The 18,922-nt window shown below is 44.7% G+C and overlaps 1 protein-coding gene across 2 annotated transcripts in view; it reads right to left on the reverse strand.

The window, feature by feature from the left end:
- Positions 1-18,922, reverse strand: part of LOC138523462 (sodium/potassium-transporting ATPase subunit alpha-2) — a 504,124-nt gene that overhangs the window by 32,322 nt on the left and 452,880 nt on the right. For both annotated transcript variants that reach the window (XM_069635440.1, XM_069635438.1), the window contains exon 21: positions 7,548-7,649. In XM_069635440.1, the coding sequence (XP_069491541.1) occupies positions 7,548-7,649 (102 nt within the window). The remainder of the gene's footprint in view (positions 1-7,547; positions 7,650-18,922) is intronic.

The raw sequence follows: 18,922 nt of genomic DNA on the forward strand, positions 1-18,922 counted from the left end.
ACCAAGATTTTGGAAGATGCCATGTGCCCAGATTTAATGACACGTTGATGGGGCCCCATTTCGAGTTTGGCGGCAGTGGTACAACAGTTGGCTTTTGGAAGAATGACCTAATAATCTTCAGGAAAATTCAGTAATTGGTGTGGTATTGCGCACGCAATATTACTGACTGTGGTAATACCACATTTGCCCAATCCAGTACAATGGGACTTCAAAATGTGGAATAACTACTGGGTCGAGATCACTCTAAATCACGGAGACCCTTATCATAACTGCATCGTTACCACATGCAGTACAGGAAATGGAGTTCGGTGGGATTGCCATAAATACTGCAAAGCTCTTAACAAGCAAGCCCCTAGTCTTCTCTAAGTTTGCAAATTCCGCCACACGGTGCAATATCTCACTATTTCTCTGTCACAGAATGGCCTGCATCAGACTCATTGCAACAGAAAGGGATACGTGAAGTGATCTTGTATTGTGCATCTCTGCCAATGTGGCAGCCTCATTACGTGTGACCCTGTAAGAAAGGAAGGATGATTTCTTTCGTTGGATGGAGGGGAAAGCACTCTTTTCTGGGACACCGGCTACACATTGAGAAAGGGGCACACGTTGAAGGGCATTTTTTGGAGCAAATCCAGTGGTCCGGTTTGGTGAATAAGAATTGTAGTGCACCTTTTCTCAATTTCTGTGATCACTAGCCCTTTGCATTTAAATCCTGCATGTGTATGCTTTCCACCCAGGTTGCATCTTCTGCTCACTTTTTGTGCTCCTTTTCTAAAGATGCGCACTTCCCCTCTGAGATGCGCACTTCCCCTCTGAGATGCGCACTTCTTCTGTGAATGAGGGGCATCTGTGCATTTGTGGCACATCGCAAATTTGGCCACCGTTCTATTTTTGGGAATCGGGCCCTAAATATCTGTAGGGCCAGTAAAGCACATTTTAGTTGCAGCCCTGCCCTGCCTCAATCAGAAAACGCCTAATACTAAGTTGAGAAGAATGGCTCGTGAGATGGGGTGGATTTTCACAGAATTATGCGATATGTTGGTGGCTAGTACCTACACATGGAATTCTGATTGCCAAATATCACTATGCACATTAGCAATGGGACGTGTGCAATTGCCAAACCCCTATTAAATAGGCAGGGACTTCAATTATATGCTAGTTAATAATTTAAGAAGTTCAGGCAACGTATTTGAAATTACAAGAGCCCATGAATTATGTGGGATGTTTTCAAAGCATGTATCATAGAAGAGACAACCTCAAATATAATACATCATGTTATAGCAAAGAATAATGCAAATTCAAGAAGCAGGAAATGAATGTAAGCCTTTAGGGAAATACATGTGTGTCATAATGTAAAGCACAGAAATTGCACTCTGGGTAAGCCGGTAAAAAGCGCCAGGAAAGCATGGCTCAGTATCTAGATGCTCATTGAATAATACAATAAATATGACGTTTTGGGGTCAAGGCAAAAACAAATAGAATTTGGGAATTCAGGTGGAAAATGATTACTTTTGCATAAATAATGGGAAATCTCGCCAAAATGTACTCAAGAAGGAGAAATACAGCGCTAAAAAGTAAGCAGCGAGGTATTCAGAATGCAGGTACTAGGAGCCTGGAGATTGCAAGAAACGAATAGTAAATTGGAGGCGTAGGTTCTTTTTTGGATGGGTAAATATTTCTGTTATTATATCTTCCAGTGCTTTTAAAAGGCATGGGTATTCTAGGTTAACCATTTTAAGAAATCACTGGCAAACTAAACGAATTGAAGAGTGGAGCCCCATTGTCATTTTCATAATCTGGTGTTCCGCTTTTGGCACTTAAATTATAGTAGTCAGATTTGGGGAATGAGTTATATGTGTTAATTTTAATATGGTAATAAAATGTTTGTGGACACTGAATATTGATATTAACAGCTTATTTTTAGTCAATGTTTTTAATGGTTGTATATATATATATGTTTGTCATAAGTATTGCTGTTTTTGCTTTTTATGGATACTCGTATCCAAAATGAAAATTTTTTGACTGACTGTAGGTACTATATTATCTCAAAAATGGTATCTACGGGAAGCAGTAATAACCCCTGGATCAGCTGATGGTTATTTAGGTTCCTTGCAGCTTCCATGCCATGCCTGGTGATGCCCACTTTCATGTTTTCAGTTGCAAGTATCTGCAAAGGAGATGTTCCTGTTATTAAATCAAATGGAAAATATAAAAAGGAGCCTCACTGGGTGCTCTACTCGGTGCTGCACTGGGTGATCTACTGGGTGCTCTAGTCGGTGTTGCACTGGGTGCTCTACTCGGTGCTGCACTGGGTGATCTACTGGGTGCTGCACTGGGTGCTCTAGTCGGTGTTGCACTGGGTGCTGCACTGGGTGCTCTACTCAGTGCTGCACTGGGTGATCTACTGGGTGCTGCACTGGGTGATCTACTGGGTGCTGCACTGGGTGCTGCACTGGGTGCTGCACTGGGTGCTCTACTGGGTGCTCTACTGCCAGAATGTGTAATGTCTTTAAAGATGGGACACACGAGAGCGCTACAGGACTATCTCCACCCCCTCAGAATCCGGGAAAGAACGAATCATTAAAGTGCTTCCAAAAGAAGGAAATGATACACAGCAATGCTCATCATAGCAACCTATTTCTCTCTTAAACATAGATTGCAAAATAGTTTCCAAGGTCCTTATGGCACACCTATTTAAGGGGACCCTAGATCTAGAGCCCACGATCAAGCGTGGAAGGCATTCCGCAGGAAGAGCCACACAGTATTTGCTACGATAGATATAGTAAGTTAGGAGAATACTTTGCTTACACCTCTGAGTGTGGTTCCTGAAAAGGCATTCAACTGGGTGTTGGGAATTTCCCTGGAAAGTATTACCAAGCTGTGCATGTCCAATAGAATTCATTAAGATGTGACAGGCACTACATTCAGAGCCAAGGAATAGAAACCTGGGCACATGATATTTACATTTAAAGTAGCACTAGGGCTCTTCAAAGCCCCCCCACGTCTCTTCAAGGCCCCCCACCGTCTCTTTAATGCCCCCCGTCTCTTTCATCTCTATAGAAACATTTGCAGAAGGATTGCACAGAAATAATGAAATAAAACAGTTTACGTCAAAAACCTGGGACTATGATAACAACAGGTGTTTTATTATGTTATCAAGATCCAAATAAAGAGGGCAAGATTTATACTAAAGAAAAGAAGACTTCTAGCAGGTTACAGTGCATTAAAAAGAACAAGGAAAACCTATGATCACTTATGTGGAACAGTCCATAAAGATGGGATGAAAACAAGTAGCTTTGGTGCCTTGGAGTCAAGGGTTGAAGGAATTACTAGAATCTGATGCCATTTACTCCCTAGTTGTAATTAAATCCAGCCAGATTCTGAGAAATAAAACAGCAAGAACTTCTCCTTACTAGGTAGGATGCATGTATTAGAATGAATACTAGGCAGCTTACCTCGGTGGAATTCCAATCATATGATATCCATTAGTAGAGAACGAATCGACCTTTTGTTCATAAAATATAATTATATTTATTCCCTGAACTGTTTCAGTAAATATACAATCCCAAAATATGTTTCAAAAAATGTTATTACATGCTTGGAACATGTACATTAAAATGTACATAGCATATGTAAAAAGGAAAATACGCCACTGCTGATTGGGGCTACAGACATCACTGTGGGGAAACCTGCAGTTCTCTTAATGACGCGATATGTGTACCTGCCTTTACTAAGTGAAAACCTTCAAATGAAAGTGTAAACGCTCCATGACCTAGAGCCATTAGTGAGAGTTCTAGAGCTGAAGGAGTTGCAGGACATGATTCAACCCAATACAATGAGTTTGACAACATATTTATGAATTTAAAGCACAATCATTTTGTTTACTGGCATATAGTACATGTTTAAACTCTTTAAAATTCCCTTGCTGTCCAAAAAAGGAGATAATGAAAATATTAAAGAATCCTGGCCTTTTGCAAAGAAAAAACATTCTTTGCGAGGAGCCACTAAACTATTTACACATATTTGTGTTTGTGTTGCTCATGTGATACTCGAAGCAAATTAGATAGTATTAGCCAAGATTGTTAGGGTAGCTGCTTCTGCTGCCAAGAAAGACAGGTAATTGGGCCATATTACAGCACTGTCTAACACACATCTAAAGTATTTCAGAGACATAACTGGGCAGACACCTCTAATGTGGGAGGCATCTATCGAACCCACTCGGGGATCCATATTCTTTGGAATATGTAAAAGTAAAATTAGAGATGGAGGAGAATGTATAATGGACGCCACATAAGTGTAAGACGCCTGAGTAAGAAACAATGGAAAGTGGACGTCCTTACTAAACTGGAAGAATGGACTACATACAGGATGACGACTATAGAGAGGAATATTTATAATCCAACGGATAGTGATTTATTTTAAGAGGCAATTAACACTCTTTTTTGCAAAGTGATGAGAGCCATCTTTTTAGTTCCAATATCTCAACAGCAATTGTAGAATTGTGGTGTCCTTTTATTTCTGCAGGAAATATCTGATCTGTCAAAGTACTCCTTCTCGCTCTAGCAAGGTGATCAGTACAAATAAATACAATGCCCAAAATGACCCAAATGAAAAATGTATGTAAATAAATAAACATTACTTTTGTAATATTTTTGGATTGGGGAATCTCTGCATGTTATCAAAAATAATATGAGTCGGAAAGACCCTAGCATGTTATTGCTTGTGTTTAACTAATATGCACCTGATATTAATCTTAAACTCCTTCATTTGCTAAAATTAATCGAATACTATCATTATTTCTTTTGTACATGTTGAAACCTTCAAGCATTTGCACAATTGAAAGTTCATTGTAACTTCCCAGTTCAAGAATTGGGTAACAACATAACCCTGAGTAATATGTTCCCTTCCATTCATCTCAGAGATACTGTTCCTTGGGAAAGTTTTTCTTTACTGAATGTGGAAGACGTCTGTCAAATCTTAGGATCTCTCAACACTACTTCCAGAACAGAAGATGGACATCCTACCTCCTGGGGAAAACGGGTTGCTTTGCTCACTTTCCACAAGTAGGTAAGCCCTCCTATTGCAGCAAAAAGACTGCTACCCTGTAAGGGCTGGGTGATATCATGAGAGTTCTGCATGAACGCGGTGCCATTCCTTCCTTTGATGTCTGTGATGAGGTGGACCATGAAGTACTATAATCCATATTTAGAATTTGCTTTGGGCTGTCTCATGCCCTGCAGAGATTTGTATGTTTTCTATCTTGATGCATTAAGGTCATACAGAGACCATTTTTCAGAAGCTTTGCACTGGCGCAAGTGCAATTTGGCACATGCGCATTTTTTCACAGTATTAACACAAGGCCAAGAATTGCTCTACTGCAAAAACATATTCTTTCAATGCATTCAGGTGCCAGAGAACGTTTTGCTGTGCTAATACTGTTATGTATAATGAATGGGGCAAACATTGCCATAGTGCAAACATGTATTCAAAAAATATGACGTAATGCAATGCAAAATAGAACTTGCACCAATGCAAAGTTTCTGAAATGTGGCCCTGGGTGTTCTGGTCTTCTGTTAACGCTTTGCAGTGCTGCAGATGTTGATCTTGCCTGTCTATCATCTACATACAGCTGTTAGAGGACGGCTTTGCAGGCCGCGACATGCCTACCCACCAGCGCGCTGAGCCCACTAAGCACTGACACTGATATTCTTCAGCTGGAGGACTCTGTGGGTGTTATTAGGGCCTGGGTCTCCATTCACTTATTCAAGATGCATCTGGTGAAAAATGAGTGTGCGCCTATCACTCCATCTCCACCTTTTGGTCAGAATATGCTTTCCTCGGGTGTCATACTTGGTACAATGCTTTTTTGTCTGCCTGGCCTTGTGACTGATGCTCACATTTTCAACCTTATCCACTGGACAGCGATTGGAGCTGATCGTGCAAAGCCGAATTGTGGGGCGTGCAGGTTGTGCCACTGACTTGCCTGACACGCTGTATTGTGGACGAGCTGCAAGGCATGGAGTTTGGTGCATCATAACCCCGTGAACAGCTGGTAGATATAGCAGCCAAGCACAGTGCTGGAGCTAGGAGAAATGGCGTTAATGGCCCCCAGCAGAAGGCCTTTACCCCCAGGGGCATGCCCGGGCCACTGGCCAAGCACGGGTGTCCGGAGTCATATGTGGTGCTGTCGGTTACTAGCTTTAACGAAGACTTGAATGCATACTGGGCAGAGAGTGTTACAGTCCGACGCGTTTTAAAAAGAATGCCCCCGGGGCAAGGTATAATTGTGCATTTTTGATGGGTGAGGGAGGCAAGAAACTTTTGCTTGAGAATGGGCTGGTAGGGGATATGATAAGCATGCTTCACAGTGCTGACGTGAGGAAGCAGGTGGACGATACCGCTGCGCACTTGTAGACAGAGTAGGGCCTAAGCGGGCAAGGCCCGCCCAAACTCTGTAAATGCCCACTTCCAGTGCTGTGTGTGCATTAACAGGTGTTATTGTCACTGCTTGGGGCCCAACTACATTAGCTTCAGGCCCCACTTGTTAGACAATCCTGGCTGCGCCTCTACCGCCGCTGTGCCGCATGTTCTGTGGCGAGGGGATTGGTTTAAATGTTGGTAGTTTTGGCAAATAAGAAAGGAGACATGTTGTCGCACCTCTGCATGAAGAAGGTGACTGTGAGCGTATTGAATGATGTTTGCTAAGTCAGTGGAGGTGTTGGGGAAAAACAGAGCATTTATTACAAGAAATCTGGATTTTTCAGCACGTTAGGTCTCTTTTTCATGGAGCTGAGTCATGAAATGTCCAGTTCAAGCCTCTTCATAAATCCAGTACTAAGTGAAAAAAAAACAGGCGGAAACAATATTAACGCCCGTTTATTCGATCGGCCTGATTATGGTTTGTAAACTAATAAGTGGGAAAATGCCCAAATGTGCAAAGCAGTATTACTTCAACAATAATGGCAGGCATGCTGCTGGTGGCATAACCAGCAGCAGTGTCACCGCCATTCCCCAATAGAGTCCCAGTGCGACTCCGGAGTGTGGAATTAAGTGGCAAAGCCACTGTTACCACCGGTGTTAATGGTCATTTCGTTTTGAGATGTTATAAGCCACCAAAACCCAAAAGTATACCGCACGACTTGCAGGTCTGGCGGCCTAAAGAGGGGGAAGGATACTAATACGGACAATCTAATCACAGATGTGTGATGTGTGATGTGTGCACAGTCATTCGTGCTCGATTCCTTCAGCTTCCACGAGCTGCAACTGAATAACAGCTGTTGGTGTTACACAACTCAATAGCACTCTATAGAGTCTAGAAGGATGGAGGTCTGGGATTTGAACCTGCCGTGTTCAGGCAGTCGCATGTCAGTGGCGACCCCCTACCCTGTGATCTCTCCACTCGGCATCGGTATCAGTATTTCATTTGATTGTAATTCAGGTTGTGCTATGTAGCCTCGCACACTTCAAGTCCAACGTACACACCAGAGCAGCTGGGTGGGAAGTTCAAGAAACAGGAACCTCTCTGGGGTTGCCATATGCTCACTTACTTTAGAGGGTACATTCTGAGAGCCACGTCCATGCCAGGGCAGTAGGACAGGAAAGCAGCTAAGGCAGTTTCCTCAAGGAGGCCAAAAATCAAGATCTTGTTCCTGAAAGAGAAATACATTTTATTTGAAAAAAGCACCCGTTAGATTTAGGTACAAACACATGCTACTCATATGGTCATTAATGTGACAACATGTGAGATAAAGAACGTGATTTATGCCTCACACCGACAAACATGCAACAAAGGAAAAAACAAGTTCACAAAGGTTCTTCTATAAGGCTGGACCATATCCTAAAGACTCTTGCTGTGGCGCGAGGAGGCGACCCGCGTCATGTGATGTCCTGCATGCTCTCTTGATCAGCATATAGAAGCTGCAGTTTTCGGTGCATTTTCATAAAGCTTAATGAAGATGAGCAAATCCAACAGGTGTGGGCAAATCTTTAAATGTTGTGCCAGTGAGTATGGCGTCACACTATATGACAAAATCAACTTAGTGAGCGCGGACACAACTACAGCCATTCCCATGAATCCATGGTGTACCCCTATGTCCTGGCGTTTTGCTATTCCCACATGATGACAATGTGCAACTTACTGACTGGGACTGAAAACTGTGTAGTAAGACTGGGCGAATAAATTCGGCCAAACCCCAAAGCACCGATTTTCACTGTATTCGAGGGATTGGGGTTCACCAGGACTTTTAAGAGGTTCTGGTGACAGATTCATGTTAAGCTCATAACAGTTTCATGCGGATGAAATGCTGTGTTAAACATTAGGTTCAAGAGGTCAGACCTTTTCCTGCCAGCATGTGTGAAAAGCACACACAGTGTAAAGTGTATTGAATAGTCCAAAACCTTCCCTGCCAGAGATGCTCGAAGATATCAAAGTGTCAACATTACCAATGCCTTGAACCTGGATAAATGAACTCTTTGTTTGCAGCTGACAATATATCTTTTTAAAGCACTTGGTGCTAAATTCACAAAAAGTAATACCTTTGCACATCTGTAATTTGCATTGCATTGAGAAATGCGCAGGTCATCTTATTCACAAAGGTGGTCAGCACATTTGCATGAGGGCTGTACTGCAATCGAAATATTGCCATTGGCAGCCCCATTGCATGCATTAGTGTGTGACACCCTCGTGGATTCTGGGAGTGAATTTTATCATGACATTGTGAAATGTGCAACAAACAAAAAACTGTCTATCCCTAATTGTCAGGGATTCATGCCGCCACTGGTCCAGACTTAAAACAAAATACACAGATGGGTCAGACATGAGCCTGCCATGCATTGCACTCACTCTGCGCCTGTTGCAGAAAGGCACGGGGAACGTATTTGTTTTCTGCACATTTGGATGAGTATACCATTTTTGAAGTTGGGATGCACCTCAAAATGTGCAGAAACACCCCTTATTTGTGCAACTGTGCAAAGGGGATGAAAAAGGCAATCTGAATGTGCACATCTATGATGGAAATATTCAAAGGAACTTTGTGAATAGGGCACATTTAGGAACTAGCTCGGCTCAAATCTTCTGAGAACAGGCCTCTTACTGTAGAAATGTTATGTGTCTTGTCCCAGGTGCAGAGTTCAAACATTGCAATTCAACAGGACTACATAGTATTCCTTTGAGGAATGCCAGAGTCTAAATCATGAACACTTGCCATGTGACTGACTCGGACCTGCCCATATTGACCTTACTAGGGCCATTGCTCTGCAGTCATGGACTCTCCATATCATGAAATGAATATCCTCAGTGATCCTCACAGAACCTCCATGCACTCCCAGGGCTTCCCCGGCCATGCAGGCTTTGCAGAAGTCCACAGGCCGGACCTACAACAATGCTTTAACATGGGAAAGGCCCATTGAAAACATATTTGTAAAGCAAGCCCTATGCCTGTTATAAATAGCCTCTGGAACATTATAAGCCTTAATAGTACCCAAATAGGACAACCTCTGAATGACGAAAAGCAGACTTGGGCATGCCTGAAATGTGACTGACGCTGCTGGTGCGAAATGCCATCTTAAAACGACCCACTTCAACTTTCCTAATTTGATCAACTTCAGAAGGAGGAAGGTTTGAATTCTCCCTTCCCAGATTCAGACCTGGGTCCTGCAGGTTGCGCATGCAGATCTGTGCAGTAGGTGCATTGGGAAAGTGCACCTATAAAGCGCAGTCTTAGCGCTCTTGATCGCCAGGAGTCTCCTGGGGTGTTTGGGTGGTGCCCATGGCAATGAGAGACTTAAACTTTACAGAATGAAATTGTTGGTGCTGCTTTATCATTGGCTATCCAAGGAGCTCGAGTTCCAAGGATCAAGAAATAAAAAACAGAGTGCACCCACCCCAAGAATACCAACATTTTAAGGTTAAGCATCTGTGAGAACTAAATTGGTACTTGGAGGCAAAAACCTAGCATCGCTGCTGTTCAGAAATTCCCTTTGCCATCGCCCAGATGAGGGCCCGAAATAAAATAGCAGTGATGGGAGCTGGAAGACACAAAGGGGTGGTGCAGTGAGCGAGGATTGGAGAACTCTAAAGTAGATTAATAGAGTGCAGGCGTGGAGAATGTGTGGAACATTGGTTAAGTTGATATGCAAACGAGCTAAATAATTCTGGTAAGCACGGCAAGATGCTTAATTGCAGTAGCAGCCAGAAAGAACACCACCACCAATTGCACAGCAGGGAATGCAGGCTGTGACTGCCAGGTCAGACCCACGCTCTCTGCTTTCCGTCGTCTCGGCCGTTACACTCCTTGGGCTGCCTGTGCCACCTTGGAGCATTTTGGTCTTGTAGTCTCAGGAGGACAGCTCAGGGGCAACGTGCTCGCCTTGGAAGCAAGACAACACGGAACAACACAGGTTCGATCCCCGGGTCCGCGCTTAGAAACCTCTCGGTATGAAGCGTGTTATAAATAACCTATCATATCGTATGCTCTTCACAGGCCCAGTTTATTAAAGTACGTTGTATCCACCTGCAACAGTTGGGCTATAATTGGGTGCGATTGCATGGCCCTTGGCGCCACTTCCTACTCGCCACAGCACCCAACACCATAGATGTGTGTGTGCACCAGAGCTCCGCTCCGCTCCAGTGCGTGCACTTCATTATGCTTTCTTTAAATGTAACATTCGTACCCATTATGCCGATAATGGAGGGGGGATTGGGGTGGAGAGTCGCTTGTACAGTGTAGTAACAGAATGCTGTCCAACAGTCCGTAAGCATGACCGCGAGATGGTGGGCTATTACCGCATGGTACGCCCCCCGGCTCTCCCCCATACCTTTATCCCTTCATTGGAGGGTAGAGGTGCAACATTGTCTGCCTACAGGAAATACCTCTTAGTCATGGGAAGAAGTTGAGAAACATAAGGGCGATGGAAGTTTTAAAACTTCGCAATCTAGTTTCATTAGAGGTATCGCCAGCCTGATCTACTCTGATCAAATTGTTGTGCTAGGCCTCATTGAAGTCAAGGGTAGATGAGTTAATGTTCATGGCACTGTCGTAGGCAATGGATCAATGGCAGTCTCTTTATAGGCTTGACATGTGGCTGAGAACCCCCATATGTCATATGATCTAGACGGTTGAGCGACTGCCCCACCGTATCAATGATTTAGGGTCTACTGAATAATTGGTCGTTCCTAAGGAGAAGCAAACACGTAATGGCGCTGTGTAGCAAACTACTGCTGACTTGGCAGATTCAGATGGCGAGACACTTGATTGTGAGTAAAGTGTTGCATTGGTGGATGACGCATTGAAAACCGAGCGGGAAATAGGGAGTGATAAACGTCTGGCTTCCAAGAGAACTGGTGCTGTGTGCTGGGGTGAACTGCAACACTACCGGGTGGCTCGAAGACAGGAAGCGGAGTGGGCAACACTGACCGGTTGCCGGAGGAAAGGTGATCAGTGCTAAATACAGGCAATCAAAGGTGTTTTTGCCTGGAGATTAGTTGAGCTGTTTGGCTAAGTGGCTGTGTACCCCCTTCCATCCCATCCATTCTGCCCACCCTAGGGGACCAACTTTAAAAAATGGTTTCACTGGGCACTTTAGACATGGTAGCACATTAGAAGCGGCCTACACTGCGTGCGGTTCCATATGGTGTCATTTGTGCCTCCATCCACTTTTTTGGTTTACATTCGTGGCAGAAGGCATTTTAACACACCCTGTGGTGCAAAATATATGCAAACTTCCAAATTTGCATATGCGTTAATGGTTCTATGTCATTTTACAGACATTTGTTTTTTCAATGGATTTTTTGCCGACATAAATCTATCGAAAATCTCTTTGAAATGTTTTTATTTTTTCATTTGGAGGCTCCCCTCAGACCCTTAATTTCCCCATGTTAGTACCCAATGCCAACCCCCTGCCCAACCCTTTCGTACCCTTACCCACCCCCATATGCATTTCAATTCGTTTTTCAATTGTTTTTTTTGGCGGAAAAATCCATAGAAAAACGACTGTTGGCAAAAGGATGGTATATGACATTGACACCAACATAAGTGACTTCATAGAAAGGGCACTCGATGAAGCATCATCAGTCTTCGATACTTAGAGTCACCAAGAGAAGTGACATTACAATAAATTGAGTGCCAAATAACTCTGTTGTGTGAAATACATGAATGACATTATTATTATTATTATTATTAATTATTATTATTACATTAAGCAATTCTATAGCCATTAAATCAGGAGTGATTTTTTTAAAATTAGCATATAATAATGTAATACCATAAGCTATGAACTGAATCTCTTGCGGGCACTCCAGATAAGACACAGTGAGATTAAATGATTTGCCCAGGATCACACACTAAGTTAGGGGGTAAAAACAAGATGCAGGTATTTTAAGTAATTCCCCACATATCTTCCCAGGTTCAGTTGATATAAATATTTATTATGGTTTTGTTTGTAGCAATGCCTTGAAAAGAAAGCACATGGAAACATGTTGAGCAAAAGGAGAATGTATTTCGTTTTATTTTCCCCATCCTGCATGGAAGGTCACAGTAGCACCAAGCAAAGTAACTTGAGCCAAAACAATCTCAATTGGGTTTTAAAAGTATATCCTTAGATGACACAGCATGCTGCATTATGCACGCCATCACCCCATTCACATTTCTTAAGGGACAAAAGTCCCTGCTAATTTCCCACTCCCACCCATCATTGTCTAATTGCTCCCATTGTGAGGTTCTGTTGACACAGAGCAATGTGTTAAGATGCTGCACAAACCTCTGGAGAGCACCTCTGCTGCCCTGAGCCCCAACTATCACAAGAGGGGTGAGCTCTGAGAGAAAGGCTTTGATCATGCTGGCGCCGAAGCAAAGTCGTGAATTTTCCCGTCACGCAGGGACAAAACCCATCAATACGGGAAAGTCCAGCAAAATACGGTATGGCTGTCCTCCCTAGCCAGGGCTGTCACGAGGTGGGTTCAGGGGGGGGGCAAACTGCCCCCGGCCTCGCACTTGCGGCGGCCCCCACTCCTAAGTGGAAGGCAGCACAGTCTCCCGTGTCCTTTATTCACACGGGGGACTGTGCTGTCTGCTCTCAATGATTTTGCTGTTTGTTGCGAAGCCGTTTGGCTCCGCAACAAACAGCAAAATAATGGGAGACAGCAGGGCTCAGGAGTGAGCTCTGCTGCCTCCCGTCATTCAGCTGAAAACGTGGACATGCTGAATGACAAGAGAGGACTCCTCTCCTGTCAGTCAGTGTGTTCACGTTTCTCAGCATGACCAGGCTGACTGATGGGAGAGGAGTTCTCTCTTGTCAGTCAGTGTGTTCACGTTGCTTAGCGTGTTCACGCTGACTGATGGGAGAGGAGTTCTCTCTTGTCAGTCAGTGTGTTCATGTTGTCAGTGTGACCACGCTGACTGACAGAAGAGGAGTTCTCTCTTGTCAGTCAGTGTGTTCACGTTGCTTAGCGTGTTCACGCTGACTGATGGGAGAGGAGTTCTCTCTTGTCAGTCAGTGTGTTCATGTTGTCAGTGTGACCACGCTGACTGACAGAAGAGGAGTTCTCTCTTGTCAGTCAGTGTGTTCACGTTGCTTAGCGTGTTCACGCTGACTGATGGGAGAGGAGTTCTCTCTTGTCAGTCAGTGTGTTCACGTTGCTTAGCGTGTTCACGCTGACTGATGGGAGAGGAGTTCTCTCTTGTCAGTCAGTGTGTTCACGTTGCTTAGCGTGTTCACGCTGACTGACGGGAGAGGAGTTCTCTCTTGTCAGTCAGTGTGTTCACATTGCTCAGCATGACCACGCTGACTGATGGGATAGGAGTTCTCTCTTGTCAGTCAGTGTGTTCACGTTGTTCAGCGTGACCAGGCTGACTGACAGGAGAGGAGTTCTCTCTTGTCAGTCAGTGTGTTCACGTTGCTTAGCGTGTTCACGCTGACTGATGGGAGAGCAGTTCTCTCTTGTCAGTCAGTGTGTTCACGTTACTCAGCATGACCACGCTGACTGATGGGATAGGAGTTCTCTCTTGTCAGTCAGTGTGTTCACGTTGCTTAGCGTGTTCACGTTGCTCAGCATGACCACGCTGACTGGCAGGAGAGCACTCCTCTCCTGTCAGTCAGTGTGTTCATGTTGTCAGCGTTATCACGCTGACTGATGGGAGAGGAGTTCTCTCTTGTCATTCAGTGTGTTCACGTTGCTCAGCGTGACCACGCTGACTGACAGGAGAGGAGTTCTCTCTTGTCAGTCAGTGTGTTCATGTTGTCAGTGTGACCACACTGACTGATGGGAGAGGAGTTCTCTCGTGTCAGTCAGTGTGTTCATGTTGTCAGTGTGACCACGCTGACTGATGGGAGAGGAGTTCTCTCTTGTCAGTCAGGGTGTTCAAGTTGCTCAGCGTGACCACGCTGACTGATGGGAAATGAGTTCTCTCTTGTCAGTCAGTGTGTTCATGTTGCACAGCGTGACCACGCTGACTGATTGGAGAGGAGTTCTCTGTTGTCAGTCAGTGTGTTCACGTTGCTCAGCATGACCACGCTGACTGATGGGAGAGGAGTTCTCTCGTGTCAGTCAGTGTGTTCATGTTGTCAGCGTGATCACGGTGACTGATGGGAGAGGAGTTCTCGCTTGTCAGTCAGTGTATTCACGTTGCTCAGCATGACCATGCTGACTGATGGGAGAGGAGTTCTCTCTTGTCAGTCAGTGTGTTCACATTGCTCAGCATGACCACACTGACTGATGGGAGAGAAGTTCTCTCTTGTCAGTCAGTGTGTTCACGTTGCTCAGCATGACCACGTTGACTGACAGGAGAACACTCCTCTCCCGTCAGTCAGTGTGTTCATGTTGTCAGCGTGATCACGCTGACAGATTGGAGAGCAGTTCTCTCTTGTCAGTCAGTGTGTTCACGTTGCTCAGCATGACCACGGTGACTGATAGGAGAGGACTCCTCTCCTGTCAGCCAGTGTGTTCATGTTGTCAGTGTAATCACGCTGACTGATGGGAGAGGAGCATGTCTACATGTCGGCTGCGTGGATGCTTTTTAAGGGTGCATGGAGGTATGGTAAGTGTTTTTTATTTTAAATTAAAAGTGTATATGTGTATTTAAATGAGTATGTATATGTGTATGTATGAATGCATGTGTGCATGTTGGTGTTTGTGTCAAGGCTGTGTTTGGTTTTATGTATACATATATGGAGTTGTGTAACTGGTGGATGAATGCATGGGTGAAAGTGTTTTTTTGTGAGTGTGTGTTCAGCACCACCCCTAAATGTAGCTGCCCTGGCGGCCACTTCATTAAGGGGTGGGTTCATGGCATCAGAGGTGCATCTAGGTTAAAATGTCAGGGGGGAAAGGGGACTAATACTTCAAATGTTGGGAGAGGCGCTAACGACAGAGGCTGTGAGGAAGGGGCAAACTTCCTTGTGTGGGGGCACCTAACATCTTTCCACATTTCGAATGAGTCTATTCTGGTGAAGCTTCAATGTTACAAACAGCTACCTCTTGCCTTCATTTCTGAAACGTCACACTTAAGGACTGCTGTGAGAATGAGATGTCTCATGTCACCACTTCCCTTCTAATCACTCCCCTAGCATGCAAGTGCTAACCCCACATCACGATTTCAATTACCCAAAAATGTATGGATATGAATGCAGGTGCTAACAGTGAAATGACTTCTCATGGCCATGCTAATCCCTATGGCAATTCTCACCCAGTTCCTGCCCTCCCCACCCAAAACACCTCCTCACTGGAACTCTTTGAGCTAGCTTTAAACATGCCTTGCCATCAAACGCTGCCCTCAATGGGCCTGCAAGTGTTTCCTCAAAGGAGCCTTCTGAGAATTCATGACTTCATTGGAGTTGTAAACACGTAACTGGTGTAATAAAAATGTCTTAATCAGGTCTGCCTTTGGCCACTCAATTTAAAAACACCCTGCATGTCTTTCACTGAAGTTCTTTTACAAATAAGCATTGGCAAAGCCAACAGTTTTGGCTTGTGTATAAGTATTAGGCATTTACCAGGCACTGCTATTAGCTGCTCAGGTACTCAAACTATTTTGCACTGGCACTATCAATGGCCAGCTAATACCAAAACAGAAGTGCCTTTCCCATGTCTACACGAATGCCCAAACTGTTAGCATTGCCAGTGCTCTTTTTGCTTTACCCTTGATGCACAGGACTATGCATCATGGTTAAAGCAAACATACTACTTGGCTAAATTGGTCCACATTGAATGTAGGCCCATCTAGCCAGTAATAACACTTATGGTACACAGTCAGCCTGGATATACTTTCTGTGGCATGGCATTTTTACTGGCTGGGAGTCCGTACATGGTAATCATGGCATATATTGATGCAGCCTGCATCAACATAATTAGAACAACCAGGATGAATATATTTTTATACTAGCATATCTCGTGTGGAAAGGCGGCATGAAATGTATTGGAAAATGTTCCTATGCACAATTTGTGACTTGCAACTATTGGGAATTTCCATGTGCTTCCATAAAAAAACAATTGTAAACTGTATGGATTTCTACCCAATTTTGCAAAGAAAGTGCTATAAAATGCATACTTTTAACCCAATGTTTCAAAAATGTTCTTGGGAGTGAGAACCCCCATCAAGCAACCCTTGTTTGGTTTGGGCTCCCTCACTGTGCTCTGTTGGTCCTGCCTAATTGGCACAAACATTTAAGCCTCTTAAGTTTTTAATGTACCAGCCTCGACTGTACATCATTTGTCACTGTGTATGATGTGTGTTTTAATGAGAACACAGGGGCAGGGTACTCCTTAATGATATGATATGGCATTTATAACGTGCCTATACACAAGTGTTTCTAGGCGCGACAAGACAAGGAGGGAGAAACAAAAGAGTAGGACAAAACACAGATCTTACTAGGCCTTGTGTCATTCAGATCGCGCAAGAGCAGGGAAGGGGGGAGGGGAGAAGTGCCGAGGGTGGGGTAGGATGCAGAAGTGCAGTAACAAAGGAGAAGCAAGAGTGCAGCCAACGGGTGGCAAGTGTGGGTACTCATAATTGCAGCCAACGGGTGGAGAATAAGAGCAAGAGCGGGGAATGTAGGGTTACAGATAGAGACCACAAGTGCAGGGGAGCCAAGAGGCAGTGCGGGATTGCAACAGGACAGGCAGGGACCTGGGCCCGAATTCAGAGCTTGACCAGGTGACCAGTGCATAGATCAGGCAGGTGATCAATAAGGGAGAGGAAGAGAGAAGGCAGAAGCAAAGAGGCAGGTCTTGAGGTGCTTCTGGAACCGGAGATGGTTCTCCTCAAGTTTCAGCGAGGCAGGGAGGCTGTTTCGATAGGGAGGCCCCATCCGAAGAAAGAGATCTGCCCTCAACTCTTTGCTTGGAAAAGTGACTGACCCTCAGAGAATTGGAGGTGGTGCAGTGGACAGCTCATGCCATCTTAAATATATTTATTCATATGATGAAAAAAACCTTTCATCAGTAGAGAAATCTAACTTTGCTGTAGTTGATTTGGAGTTGTAGTAATAAACCGTATTTGTGATCCTTCACACAAACTCAAAGGTAGATTTCTCGAGTCTCCTGTTTGCAGATGTGCTGCCGCTGGCCGAGTGCAAAAAATTGTAAGGGGGCCTCACCAAATGTTTTGCCCCGGGCCTCACCACATCTTCTGACACCCCTGTCCTTAGCCCGCCACCAGAGGCGTTGCTAGGGCGGGGTTTATGAGGCTCTACACCCAGGTATTTTGGTTGTAGCTCCAGATCGAAGCTCAGGGGCTATAGCCAAAAGGCTAGCTAGCCACGAGTCCTGACATTAGTGTAGCCCCAGGTCATTTCCAGACCTAGAAACACCCCTGCCCGCTTTTAACAAGTGAGGTCAATTAACATATGCGCATTTATGATTGAGCGCAACTGGGCTAGATCCACACTGGTTCTGCTGGAGCTGCACTACATGTGCTCACTGGGGTGGATCATTATGGACCTGTAGGCCCGCCTAAACATAGCAGCCGTGGCAGTCCTGGTCACCTTCCCAGATTCTGGAGGTGTTGATAGAGTAGGGGGGAGAGGTAAGGGGTTGCCTGTCAAATAATGAAACACGAGCATGCTGCAACCAGCGTTGTTCCCACCTGCATTTTAAATGCTGCGAATTCTGGCTCTTTCACCTTTTTATTAAAAAAAGGTTTGAAATAAAGCAACTTGCCCTTTCCAAACATTATAATGAAGTTACTTACATGTAACGTAATGTGTGTATGTTTAAAATCTGATATAGGTTTGCCTTTTGTGCATTATCATGCCCTCTGGTGGTTAGATCTAGAATTGTAGGTTATGTCTTTTTCAGAATGGAGGATGTGGCCATTCACTGTTGGCAGGTCTAAAAGGAGTCTCTTTTTTTGTTCAGCAGAAACAATGGCACACCCTTAAGGCTCTCTCCGGATAGCGATGACTGTTATGCCTATGCGCAATCCCAGGGGTGTTTCTATGCGCAATCCCAGGGGAGTTTCTATGCGCAATCCCCGGGGTGTTTCTATGCACAATGCCAGGGGTGTTTCTATGCGCAATCCCAGGGGAGTTTCTATGCACAATCCCAGGGGTGTTTCTATGCGCAATCCCAGGGGTGTTTCTATGCACAATCCCAGGGGTGTTTCTATGCGCAATCCCTGGGGTGTTTCTATGCGCAATCCCAGGGGAGTTTCTATGCGCAATCCCAGGGGTGTTTCTATGCACAATCCCAGGGGTGTTTCTATGCGCAATCCCAGGGGTGTTTCTATGCACAATCCCAGAGGTGTTTCTATTCGCAATCCCAGGGGTGTTTCCATGCACAATCCCAGGGGAGTTTCTATGCACAATCCCTGGGGTGTTTCTATGCACAATCCCAGGGGTGTTTCTATGCGCAATCCCAGGGGTGTTTCTATGCACAATCCCAGAGGTGTTTCTATTCGCAATCCCAGGGGTGTTTCCATGCACAATCCCA

This window comes from Ambystoma mexicanum, chromosome 1q, assembly GCF_040938575.1.
Source record: "Ambystoma mexicanum isolate Mex_15411 chromosome 1q, UKY_AmexF1_1, whole genome shotgun sequence".
Classification (NCBI taxonomy): Eukaryota; Metazoa; Chordata; class Amphibia; order Caudata; family Ambystomatidae; genus Ambystoma; species Ambystoma mexicanum.